This window comes from Poecilia latipinna, unplaced genomic scaffold (genome assembly GCF_001443285.1).
Source record: "Poecilia latipinna isolate Pla-1442-1.1 unplaced genomic scaffold, P_latipinna-1.0 Scaffold504, whole genome shotgun sequence".
NCBI classification, from domain to species: Eukaryota; Metazoa; Chordata; class Actinopteri; order Cyprinodontiformes; family Poeciliidae; genus Poecilia; species Poecilia latipinna.
Window position 1 is genome coordinate 38,680 of NW_015113120.1, and position 13,263 is coordinate 51,942.

Consider the following 13,263-nt stretch of genomic DNA (forward strand, 5'->3'; position numbering starts at 1 on the left):
AAAAAGTATTCTTTCTGAATTACTTGGTGTACAAAGGGCACTATTCAAATACATTTGTTTTGCCTCAGATGAACTAAAGAGTGTGGTGGAAGCTATTTGGGGAGGATGATAAATCAGTGTAATTCGCTACTTACGCATGAAATATTCGAAATAAGCTTTCACAGTGATGCCAGCTCAGGTTGAGTGCCGTTTCTGTGGGAACCAGTAATGGCTGAAATGTGTGCAAACCTAATCACATGGTGAGGCCAAAATAAAAATCATAGCGTTTGCTTGTTTGGAACAAAAACAATAAGACAATAATGTTTGTATGCAAATATGGTATAAAAATTTAATGATGCTTTGAAGTTATCATGCTTTAAAAAAAAACAAAAAAAAAAAAAAAAAAACAAACAACAACAACAATCAGAAAAGCATTGAAATCACAAAGTGACGTGTGAATATAAAGTACAGCGGTGCTACTTTTTTCCTTTTTTATCATTATTTTCCTACTTTCTTAACAAAAAATAGAAGTCTGGTGGCACAGAGGAGCAAAGCTGTAAGACAAACCCTGGCTTTGTCTCCTTTACCCGGAGAAATATGCTATTATTTACAAAAGGATTTATACATCAAGTCATTATTCATTCACGCTTGCAAACAGAAAGGCATTCACACATATATTCAATGTGCAACGATGAAATGAAAACATGAAATCCACGATTTTCTTTTTATTTACTCGTCCTGACTGCCTCACTGCTTTAAACGTTTGTAAAATATAAAATATTTCTTATCACAGCATACCTGGAAATAGCTTTGCATTAGCAATAATTAAAAAAAAAAAAACTATGACCCATTGTTCAAAACTGTGCAAAAAAAAAAAAAAAAAAAAAAAAACAACAAACAGCACATCATAGCAAACTGATCCTCCCCACAGCAGGTTCACAGGGCGTGGCAGTGGATTTGACAGGAAGCCCACAGCCATATGATTTCATTTAGAAAGTATTTCACAGCTATTTACATGAGGCAAGTTGCGCTTATAAAAGAATAGCTTTCTTTGAAAGTGACAAGTAATTATTATTTTTTTTTTTGTGAGGGTAGAAGTTATCTGCTGTCAATGAGGCAGTTGTGATTAAGTCTCAGGAGCGTTTGAGTTCAGATAATTTGCGGAGAAGCTGCTGCTGCCTGGATCGGAGGCGCTTCTTCTCCTGCAGGTGCCGCCTCTCGCTGAGATGCAGCTCCTCCAGGTAATCCGTCGCCTGGGTCAGGATAGCCACCTTGGGGGCCTTGGCCGACTCGAGGCTGGGGATCTGATCCCGCAGGGCGGTGAAGCGGGACCTGAGGTCGTTCCTCCTCTTTCGCTCCAGAAAGTTGTGGTTTCGCCTGCGGTCAGAGTCCTCCGCGTCCGAGTTCAGCGGGGTGTCGGTGGGGGAGGGCGGCAGCTGGTGGGACGTCGTGCAGGCACGCTTGCTCAGGGGCTCCTCTTCGTAGTCGTCGTCGTCCTCCTCGTCCTCTTCTGGGTCGCTGTCCGGCGAGCGGGCGGCGTAGTTGTGCTGCTGCTGATGGATGGACACGTGGAAGCTTTTGGGGCAGGGGTCCGCACGGACCCTGATGGTGACCGGTTTCCTTCCACTCAGCAGCCGCACGCGGTTCTGCTTGCTCTCCACGGTGACCACGTCGATTTCTTCCTCGTCATCTGTCATCGCAGAAGAAAATAACTCATGAATTCCCAGTGAGAAGGTTCATCTGAGGGCATTGCACAGTCATCCTAAAACAACGGGTTTCTACAAAGTGGATTAAAGTGTAACTAAAACAGCAACAAGGAAGAAACATTCGCAATAACGAGGCTTCAATCAGTGGCTATTCAATAATCTAAATGAGATTCAAAGGTAGATGGCATTAATTAAGCTGGTAAATGTTTAACTTCACTCTGTAAGGTGTTCAGGAAGCGGAGGTGCAGGGGTGGTACCAAAATGGGGTGGTGGGGAGGGTGGTGAGGCATTCCTAGAGATTTGTGACCCAACTGCTTTCTTGGCAGTATTTCAAAAGTATTTCTTCAACCAATCAAAAGTGATTCTGTAGTAACTATGCTAGGCTCACAGCTCGTGATGTAGCAGTTTCTGAGCTATACCAGAAAACAAAAATAAAGCGACTCACTGATACATCTGACGTATTTAGAGCTGAGGCAAGAAAATGTGGCTGCATGAATCCAGTAAATAACGTCTGTCAGCAGGAGCTTGAGATTATTTTTGAGTGGATCTGGGTTCATACTTATGTGACCTGAGTCAGAAGGCTAAATGGGAATCAAAACCAAGCTAAGTGAAAGTAGCAGTTTCAGATAATAACACAGAATGCCCTTTAGTAAAAATTAATTCCTGTTGCAACAAATGTACCTTGTTTAATCTAGTTTTACTTGCTAATGTTATTTCTAAAACAAAATAGATGATTGGTACAAAATTAATACAAATCTGGGAAATGACTGGGTATTATGATTTTTTTTTATAATATATTTTTTACACTGTTATTTTGAAAAGGTATCATACTTTTCTGGCCCCATACTCTAACATCAAGATTAAATACTTTGGATAAAAAAAAATTAAAATAATAAACTAAGATTGACATGGATGGAAAAACATGCAAGCATCAATTTTGATTTAAAAAAAAAACTACTCGAAACTATAAATTTATGGAGGTAGAATCTAGGGTTTTCTTCTTCTTCTTTTGTTATCATGGTTTATGGCAGCAAAACAACTTGGCTTTTGATTGTAGTGTGTGCCATCCAGTGACATTAGTAGCCCCCATTTAGTCACCCCTCACAAAACTTCCTGGAGACGCCCCTGTACGCAATGGCAATAAATTATGAAGACAGAGTAAATCCGCCCCTCCAACTGCAACCATAGATAAAGAACCGAGGTCTGTTTGCCTTAAAGTGATAGGGGCGCGGTTTTTAAAAGGAAGCATGACCCGTCCAGCGCAAGCAGAAGGCGCTTTTTGTCAAAGAAGGAGAAAGAGAGAGTGAAAAAAAAAAAGTATTATTTGAGGTTGATCTGTACAACCACTTTGCCTCGGTGCCGCCTTGCTTTTTCCAAATAACCCATTGTTGGTGGGCACAATATAGACCAGAGGCAGGGCAGGGTGGGGCCGTCCTTACCGGAGGAATCAGAGCGAGACTCTGAGCCAGACGACGCCGGCTTCCTGCAGCTGCTGGCGGGGAAGGTGAGAACGGCGGCGGGGTCCACGCAGTCTATAGCCGCGGAGATGAGACCACCCGATGAGGCGCACTGCGTCTTGGTGGCCCGGACTGAGATCTGTTGGGGAGCCGGGGTCTGCGCCGCAGCCGCCGACACTTTCTCGGAACTACTCCACATGCAGTCCTGGATGATGTGCGCGCTGAGGTTATCAAAAAGCTCCGTGGGGTCGGGCGTGAACGCGCCCTCACACACCTCATCCGGCCCCAGCACCTTGGTCAGCCAGTTTAACTTGTCCCCCGGAGAGAAGTGCAGGGCAGCGTCACACAGAGTCCTGTGGGGGGACATGGGAGGGGTGGGCAGCAGCTCGAACTTTTTCCAGATATCCTCACTGGGCGCAGTGGACTTATAAAAATCCTCCTCGGTGTCGAAATCGTGGAAAAAATAAGACTGGAAACAATCAAACTCCATGTTTAGGTTGCTAAAAAAACAAAACAAAAAAACAAATCCACGTTAATCCCAGAAATGAGGGAGATCCTGTGAAGTCCAGAGAAAGATATCATTAATCAAGTTACATCTAAAAGTTTCTCCCGTCCGACTGATCAAATATCCATCTAATGGGACATCATTCCTGGAACAGCTGACTTCCAACAAATGGGACCACATTAATTATTAATCCCATCTTGCGGATACGCTCTTTGCAGTAATGGATACAGGCTTTTATTGAATAAGCTTACTGCATATAATAACACACACACACACACACACACACGCACGCACACACACACATTATATCTCACGTTATCTTATGTTTAAATTCAAATCACGGTTAATTTGGTGAATAAAGAATGGCGTTGAGAAATCTCAAAGCCAAAGTAAAGCATTTCCTGAAATGCAGTTAGATCTTTGTTCGGAACTAAAGCACTAGAGGGGGGGGAAAAAAAAAAGGAAAAGGAAAAAGTGAGCAGAGACCGGGTTAAAACACATCAAAGGAGCTCCATTTCCTCACCAGAAACTCAGCGTGTAAGAATTAAAAGTACTCACCGGATCTCCGCAGGTTCCAAAAGCGCAACTCAGCACATTAAAATCCGCCTGTTTCAGCGGATGAAGTCACAAGAAGCTGACACCATCGATTGTAAAGCGGCGGCGAAAAGGGACGCTGTCTGGAAATCTGTTTCAGTTTGCAATTAAAGAAATACGACTTTAAATTAAAAGCAGAGAAAACACCACCGGGGCTCAGACGACACACGCAAGACCCGCCCGCCTCACAATAGAGAGCCCCACTGTGCGTTTTTCGCGCCAGTGAGATATCCTGTTATATGGCGATAAAAGCGCAGGGAGGAGCCGCAGCCGCAGCAATGTCTGCTGCGGTAGATCCGGGTAAAGCCCCTTTATTTGCATCAGAGACGTGGGGGAGGCGCGCAGAACCCCGCCCCGGTATGCAGCACCAGTCATGGCCACAATAACAGATTTACTATAACTGTTTCACTCCTATTAAGGATGATAACGACAATGTCAGGGTACAATTGTAAATTAAGTGTAAGGTAGATTTATTCTCGTGGCAAAAACGCGTGTTTCTAAAAAGGTGATAGTCCTAACGTTTGCAGTTCAGTAAAGTGGAATATGATTCAGAAACGTAATTTAAAAAAATAATAATAATTCAGTTGAAAAATTAGAGATTCATTGCACACAGTCTGATAACATCCAGGATTTTTCTTTTCTTTTTAATTATGGCTTACAGTTGTAAAAGCCTACTACTTAATTTATCAAATAATTCAAATGCTACACGAGCAAAAACAAACAAAAAAAACCCTTTAATCCATAAAAGTTGAGTCATAGCTTATATGAGCTTAGGGAAGACAGTAGTCTACCAGACAGTCCTTTACAGCGAGGATAAGTCACAAAAGGTCTTGGCTAAACAGTCTGGTTCCATAGAGTGCTGCTGCCAAGCTTTTGATTGGAAAATTAGGTGGCGGGAAAAAGTGTCCTTATGCAATAGCACCATTGAGAGGATTTCGACGTTAAACCCATTACAGAGTTTGTGGGGAATTCACAAGGTGTGAACAGTGGCTGGCGTCAGTGCTTCAGTGGATCAGGCACAGCTCTCCGCTGGTTTTTGGCCTGCTGTGTTTCATCAAGGTTTCCTGGAGCTGCTATTGCAACCTGACAAGGTTGTGGGCATTTTGTTTGTCTTACCCATTTGCAACATTTATTGCACAAATCTTCTTTCACTTTTATATCATTGTTATTTATTTAGATTTTTCAGGAGGATCTCCAAATTCCCCAACTTTGGAAACTGCCATCTTACTTCGTATGTTGTTCATGGGGTTCATGTCACCCTTTAAAAAAAAAAAACAAAAACCCTGTGTGCACACTGTTGGCCAAACCTCATGTCTTGTATTATTAGTTTCTTTCTATTGTTGAACTTCCATCCATATCTTACAAAAGATAAAGTAACTGTTCTTATAAATATAGATAACTGATTTCAGGTTATTTTTGGCCAAAGTTACTTAGTATCACCCTAGTCTGACTTCAGATCAGCAGGAATGATACATAGTTATTTAAGCATAATTTTGTACAATAAAAAAAAAACATTACTGAAACATATAACTTCACAGCTCTTGGCTTTACACAAAGTAACTCTTTTTTATTTATCTGCATTGTACATTTTGATAACTTTTGCAGTCAGTGAAGTCATTAGGGCTAGCAGTTTGCTACATCCTGTTCAGGTTGACCTCAGTGTTGCATGTCTTTGAACAGGGGAAGGAAATAAGAGCTAAGAAAAGCAACCAGTGGGCAGAAAATGTAAACAGAAAGGTCACTTTACCACTTTACCAGGCTTGGCAATTAGACTTATCCCTGTATGTTTTCTGATGTGTATACAGAAAACCTTATATTACTTTTAAATAGTTTAAACCAAAATTAAGATCAATGTTACAAATGTCACTAGAAATGCTTTTTCTAGTCATTTTTTATTTTTTACATCTCTAGATATTTGACTCTCCAAAGCTAAGGCTACTTGAGTGAGGTTTTGATACGTGCCACCCCACCCTAATTATCTAAAAAAAAAACACACAGCACAGAAATGAAAGATTACTTACTAAGATATCACAATACATGCAAGATGACTGAGGTCAGCATTTAAGTCAGGGGTCACATCCAGGCTAGTTTGATGTCTTCATTGTTCTGACTGCAATTCTCAGACGTAAAGGCGACGTGCGTCGACCTCGACACCAAAGATTACTTGAAAGATTAACCTACTTTCTCCTAATCTCATTAAAATTAGCAGAATTAAGAATTAATCTGCAACTTTGGTTACGTAAGGGCTTCTTTTCATTAATGTCAGTCAGATCAGACCAGTTTTAAACTAACACTTTTTTTTTTTTGATGGAAGCTCCATCGGTGTGAAAACGTGTGAATTTGGAGATGCGGTTTGTAAATTGTGCTCCTGAATCAAATTAAAAACTGGTTTCACACCCAGGTAGGAAGAAGACATCTAGGCTCGCTAATAGATGCTTTATATTTCAAACTGTGAAGCCATTCTCACATTGTTGGGTGGAGTGCACAACTTTAAATGGTTTGCATTTCGACACAAAGGAGCACAATGAGGGCCGTGTCGGGACTCGGCTGCTGAAGACCTCAGTAAGTGCCTGTAAAGAGAGTAATCTTCTTTAAGGAGCAAGCTTCAACAGCTGCAAACAAGTTCATGTCCTAAAACAAACATAACTTTATTTGCTCTTAAAATCTCTCTTTACAGGGCAGAAGTAAAAAAATAAATAAATAAATAAAAGAGGAGGACCACGCCTGAAAAACAGATGCTCTCGTCAGTGACCTGAAGCGTTGGATTAATGGTGTTGAATCAAGCGGTGATTAAACAGGGAGCTGATTTGTCCATTCAGTGTCTGGTGTAATTAAGCGCTCTGTGCTGACGAGCGAGCAGGAGGTTAGAGTTTACCAACGTCCTGTGATCGCAGAGCAGCAGGTCAGGATCATCCACCACCCCGTGTTTTTTGCCTCCTGCTAATATATTGATCCACTTTGCCTTTGCCTTAGCGTGGGTTTCTTTTGACTTAATTAATTGTGCACACACCCAAAACAAAACCTTCAACATCGAGGCGCACTGATGGGCATCTGTCGTCATCGAGTGTCTCAATGTCTAGCACACAGCTCTTAGCTGTTATTTAAAGTTACAAGCCAAACTTACTTTAAATATGTTTTTGGTGTTTACAGAGGAACATGTCATTGTCATATGCTCAGCGAGCATTTCCTGTTTTGTTTTTACACCTTATTTAACTGCAGATACAAACTGCCCTCCCAAAAACAAGCATCCAGACAGATGCATCTGGTGACATAGCTGACCACTGACCAGAGGGCTTTTTCTTCTCTTGTCATCTGTTTTTAATCAAATTCCTGCAGAAATCCAACCTCTCTTATACTTGTCAGTGTACATTTGGTTGTAAATTATAAATGAATGGACAATAACAAAATAAGAAAATTCAAATATGCACAATATTGTTTCTTTCTTGACAACACGGGTGGCCAGTTAGGACTGCGTCCTGCAGCAGACAAGCAAAATGTTTTGTTTTCAATTTCACAGTTTGACCAGTTTTCTTGTCCCCTGATCTGAAACGTTTGGTTACATCTTAATGTCTTCATCTTAAGCAAAATTTCAGCATTTGTTGTGAGTTCATGTGATCGCACCAAAGACACATTGCTTTGAGACTAAAAGTCCTAATCTTCAGCGTAGTGGATAGCGTCCAGTCAAAAAGGGTTTTAGAGGTTTGATATCTAGTTTTGGATCAAATCAGACATTTTTGTTTTTCTGAATCCAGAATTAAACTTTTGATTGTGTCTTTTTCTTTTTTAAAATTTTGCTGAATACCAATTACAATCTTGGATGCATCACTTCAGAAGCTGAAGTGAAACTTGTCTTCATGGTAGAATCGTATGTAGATGTTTTTTTCGGAATCCAAAGTTAAATGTAACATTTCTATTTTGCTGAATCTAAAATTAAAGTTTTGCTTTAATTATGTAGCTTCTTTGCATCCATACACTACAACATGCACTCTTATTTTCACATGTCTTTAAGATATGAATTGGTGAACATATTTGTTCTGTCTGCCATTTTACAAGTTCGCTATTTTTCTCTAACATTGGTGCAGTAGTTAACATGTCAACAAACCCAAATTCTTCTCTCAAACAATATTTTGGATAACTTTCCTTTAGAGTTAATTTAAAGACAGTTAAGGAATGATTTTCAAATGTGCTTTTAGTAGGACAAACAGATCAAGACTTGCGTTTGTTGCAATAAATCTGCAATGCTATTTTGGTAAAAAAAAAAATCTTCTGAGGCAATGAATGGTCTCACACTGGAAAATCCACATCATGGCAGTCTAAAGTCTATAAAAGTTTGCTTTGAAGCATAAATAAGTAGTTTTTATTCATTTAAAAGTGTTTCTAGATTACTCTTGAGTTTTTCCTCTCACAGATTAGAGATCTCAATGCTTATATCCTGTCAAATTTCCACAATTGCACTAACACTTAGTTTTTTATGCTTGGGATACTCCATTTACCCCAAACAGAAATATTCAAGACTATAATCTGCTTCTCTCAACTCCATTTTCTTTTCCGTCCCTTTAAAGTTTGTGATATTCTCCTCTGTTGGGGAAACCCTCTTTAACACCAACAAAAGCATCCCCCCCAAATTGTTTCACAGCTTAACTTCAAGTAGCCTCTATTGTCCCTTCTAGTTAAAGCTGCATATGTGTGGGGATGCTAAAGAAAAAAAGGGTGAAGGGTTTGGGATCCACTTGGCTGAGTAACAGTGTGGTCTGTAACTCCCAGTCAGCCTCCTAGAGAACATTAAGCCAACCGCAGTCCAGGAATTTGGAGGGTTTTTCAGAGATTCTTTAAAGCATTGCCCACATGTGCAATACAAGAGGGTGTACCCGCTTTCCCCACGACCTCGTGACATCCCTTGGCCCTGACCTGTGACCCTTTCCTCCCAGCTGAGAAAATACGATTTGGAGCTGGTTCCAAAATGGGACCAGTCATTCAAAAAGAAAAGAAAAGACATGCAGGAAAGACAACAAAATAAGTCACACAAATGTTATTGCACCCCTGGGATGTAAAAAAAAAAAAAAAAAAAAAAAAAACACATTCTGGTGATCTTCCATCCGCAGCATGTTGCAAAAGAGTTCAACTGAGTTCCAGTTTTACCTGCTTGCAACTTTCACATCTCTATCGTCAACATTGTGCATTACATCAGGCTTTTACTATGGGCTGTCATTTCCTCACTAAAGAACTGCAGCAGCTAAAGGTGGTAAAATTGCAGGTAAAGTCTGTGAACTTTGTAACACATTATAAATAGCCGCCGATAACACAAAATCCTGCCTGTGATTAGAATGAGGATAACTTGAAGTTTATTCTTACCCTGTAAAATGTGCTTCACAAACAAAGTTTTTAAAATCATAATTGTGAGTTAAAGGAAATATCTGAAAGTAGCTATGATGAATAAATGTTTGCTTTGATTGATTTCAACTGCTGCCTCACTGCTGCAAATTTTGACTGACTTATGCTGCCACCTGGTGTTTGAAAGGTGTAAATGATAAAATAATAATAAAAAAAAAACTATCCCGTTCCGCCACTTAAATATAGTGAGGAATCTCCTAATATTGGACTAAATAAGGGTAAAATATGTTTAGCGTTATTTCTATTAAAAAAATATACAGCATAAATGTAACTGTGTCAGAGGTAAATGCTTTATGATAAAAAAAGGTAACAGTTCTAAAATAAATAAATATTGGAGAACAAGCAGCACCATGAAGACCAAGGAAACAATATTTGTAGTCTCTGTGTGCAAAAGTGGTAAGAAGCATTGGTAATTCAATATAATTGAATATAAATGCATGTCACAATTTTAGACCGTTTTTGAAAAATCCTAAAATACATGAGAACATGTGAAAGATTTCAAGATGCATTAATATGTTTGCAAGGGACTAGCAGTAGCAGTTGATGATCAAATGAATAAATAATTAAACTAATAAATATTCACACAAAAAGAAAACATTTATTGTATTGTGTTTTTTCATGACAAAATGTATGGCATTTATATCTATGACCAAAAGATGGCGCCATCACTAAAGTTATGAACACATTGCTGAGGATTCACCCTACAGAGGTGAATCACATTGATTTGTGTGATAGCATCACACACACACATTACACACATTTTCTCCCATTCTGTTATAAAATGTGTACTTAAACTATTTTAAGTTTATGGGATGTCTTATTACACATTAATATCTTATTTCTTTCTATCACTTTTTTGGCACATTGACAGTAAACAAAATAATCTACAGAATTAAATATATGCTAAGCTATAATAAAACCACATTAACTAAAATAACATTACTGTTAATATTTTTGGTTAATTCCTGACTTACCCAAGACTTTAGTTATTTTCTTGACATGTATGAGAAAACTTTTCTTTCAAGCATTAAGATAATTGGACAATATGCCCCCCTTATCAAATCTACTTTTCAATCAATCAATCAATTAAGTAATTTTATTTATAAAGCCCCCTTCACCCTATTAAGCAGCTCAAAGTGCTGTACAGATCAATAAAAACAACCCCACAAAACAAACAATTCCCCACCCCACATTTCTATATAGAGACTAATTTGGCCATTATTTATTAAAGTTGGACTGAACAAGAAAGCATTAAGCCCATTTAACATGGATTTAGCAGCACATGAAGGATTTTTCCTGAATCTGCGCAGCTCATGAGGCGGGAGGCTCATTTTCTGACCTTTCAGCTCTGCCCTTTTTTCAGGAGAGGGATTTGAATAGAAAATGTTGAAGCGACATAATGCAGGTTGCTCTAGGTTGTACTAACCAGTCATCAAGCACCACAGAGGGTTAACATGGCTTATAGATGCCACAGAGCAAGTTCAGGTTCTGGGGCACAAACTCAGATGGTTAACATAAAGGTCTAACTGTGATCAGTCCTCACTCTCCAAAACAAATGTAAATTGCAAAACTATTTCCAAAGATTTGCTTGAGCTTTTGCAACCGAACCTGCCTGGGATGTTCTTACTTTACCTCTGCTTTACAGCTATGGCAGCAGTAGCATTATCTTTTATGACCCACTTAATGGGAGCTTAATGTTAATGGGAGTGACTGTGTCACAAAGGGATGATCATAAAACACCTTGAAGAAAATGCAATAGTCCACCAAAAAAGATAGATTTAAACTGACGTAGGTCAGTTTAAATCTATCTGTATTTGTATTTGTATTTGTATTTGTGAGAAATATTGAACATTGGCAGGTAAGTTGTGGAGGTTGAGTTTTAAGTTGAAGGAAAATAGTCTCAGAACTCATTTTTAGTTCAACTTTTCACTCCTCAGAAATAGCATTACGCAAACTTGTCCTTTAAAAGTACATTAAATAAAATGGAGCTCTGGAAGGCTGTATTTTACCCCATCAATAAGTAAAACCATCTTTTAAACACTTTCTAGTCTTTTGGATTTGCTCACATTGTCTAAAAATAAAATTTGACAAGAAAGGGTGGAAAGCCTTCTCCGTGTGGAGGATGAAGCTGTGCCTCAAGTGGAGGAGCAGTAGATACGTGTAAGAGGGAAAGACTACAGCACTGCATATTCTAGTAGTTTCAATGTAATATTAAAGGATAATAACATTCAGATTATAAATTGCTGTGAAACATTTTTACTACAAAGTTCAAAGAAATTAATAATTAATTTTTACTGGGAATGGGGGACAAAATTCTACTGCAAAAATGCTATTTCAAAAATACAGAAAAAAAAAAATTGTGTTCCATAAATGCAATTTTACATGTTCCAATGCTAAGTTCTCAAACGCATGGAAAAAAAAGTGACACAAGAAGCAACAATCCCTGATTTACATAAATAGAATAGATTATTCTTGTGGATTTTTGATTCTCTGCAAAAATGTCAGTAGGATTTAAATGTTTATCTAACATCTAAATCCTGCGGCCAGCTGCTTACCCCTAACTAAACACGTTTTCTTAGTTTCGTTTTAGATCAGCATTTTGTGAAAAAAAAAAAAAAAAAAACTTAGCATGATAGATGAAAAACCACAACCGTTTTGCAAACTTACTGCAAATACAGGTTAAAAGTTCAGAGTTGAATTTTTAATTCAAGATCCAGGTCTAATTTCTTTTGTAAATGCAGTAAGTGTGACTCTGAACGGTAAAAAGCCTAAGTAACTTTCACACTGAGAATCAAAGATAATTTTATCTAACGCTATAAAATTCAAATTAAAGGTAAGAAAACAATTTGTGTGAACTTGAAAATTACACACACACACACACACACACACACACACACACACACACACATATATATATATATATAATATTCTTAAAATATTCATGAAGAACTTAAGACTTTCAATGGCTCTTAATTTGTGAATAAAATCTAAAATTCTGCATTTTGTGCCAATTCAGTTTATCATATGATTGTGACCCCAGTCATCAGCCTCAGTGTCCAAATATTGAACAAATGTTGTTGACGTGATGAAACATATCAAATGTTGAATATATGGGAAGTTAGAAAGATGGACAGACAAAAAACACACTGGTTTTACTGAAACAGAGAAACTCCTTTTCTGTTGGTCAAAATCAAAATACCCAAAAATAGTATTATCAAAAAATAATGTGACTGATTCAGCCAATTAGTTAAATAACGATTGCTAACACCTGGTGAGTATCTATGCAGTTTTATTATACCATGGGTGGGCAATTAATTTTCCCAAAGGGCTGCATGATTGTTGTTGACTAGCTGACCTCAGTTATTCCAAAAATGTATTTGATTATGAACTCTTAATATAGTTTAAAGCTTATGTTGGTAATATAGGCCATCTCATATGTTTTGTCAATTAAAACGTTATATATTTAAAAAAAAATAGTTGTCTTATATTTCATTTCATGTTTAGCGTGATAATGGTAATTCAATCTGTAGTCCATGAGAACAGCAGTAATTTGTCACAGCTTGCATTAGCTTTGCAATTAAGTAGGTATTGGGAAAATGGACTGTAAAACATTCTGTGAGCAGTAGCATCT

General features: G+C 38.3%; 1 protein-coding gene across 2 annotated transcripts; it reads right to left on the reverse strand.

The window, feature by feature from the left end:
- Nucleotides 1-302: 302 nt before the first annotated feature.
- LOC106952283 (protein L-Myc-1b-like) lies at nt 303-4,530 on the reverse strand. Of its 2 annotated transcripts, none has more exons than XM_015040299.1 (3): nt 4,206-4,530; nt 3,125-3,642; nt 303-1,669 (listed from the first exon to the last, which is right to left on the reverse strand). In XM_015040299.1, exons 2-3 carry the CDS (start codon nt 3,630-3,632, stop codon nt 1,113-1,115), a joined length of 1,065 nt encoding a protein of 354 aa, XP_014895785.1. In that variant the 5' UTR covers nt 3,633-3,642; nt 4,206-4,530; the 3' UTR covers nt 303-1,112. The 2 variants fall into 2 exon arrangements, with proteins under 2 accessions (XP_014895785.1, XP_014895784.1); XM_015040298.1 differs by having other exon boundaries at nt 3,125-3,698.
- Between the last annotated feature and the right edge of the window lie 8,733 nt (nt 4,531-13,263).

Bases quoted from the DNA above. Each gene is read 5' to 3' on its own strand.
- LOC106952283 (XM_015040299.1), bottom strand. From the start codon at position 3,632: ATGGAGTTTGATTGTTTCCAGTCTTATTTTTTCCACGATTTCGACACC. The intron at 1,670-3,124 runs GTAAGGACGGCC...CTGCGATGACAG, and splicing joins GTCTCGCTCTGATTCCTCCG to ATGACGAGGAAGAAATCGAC.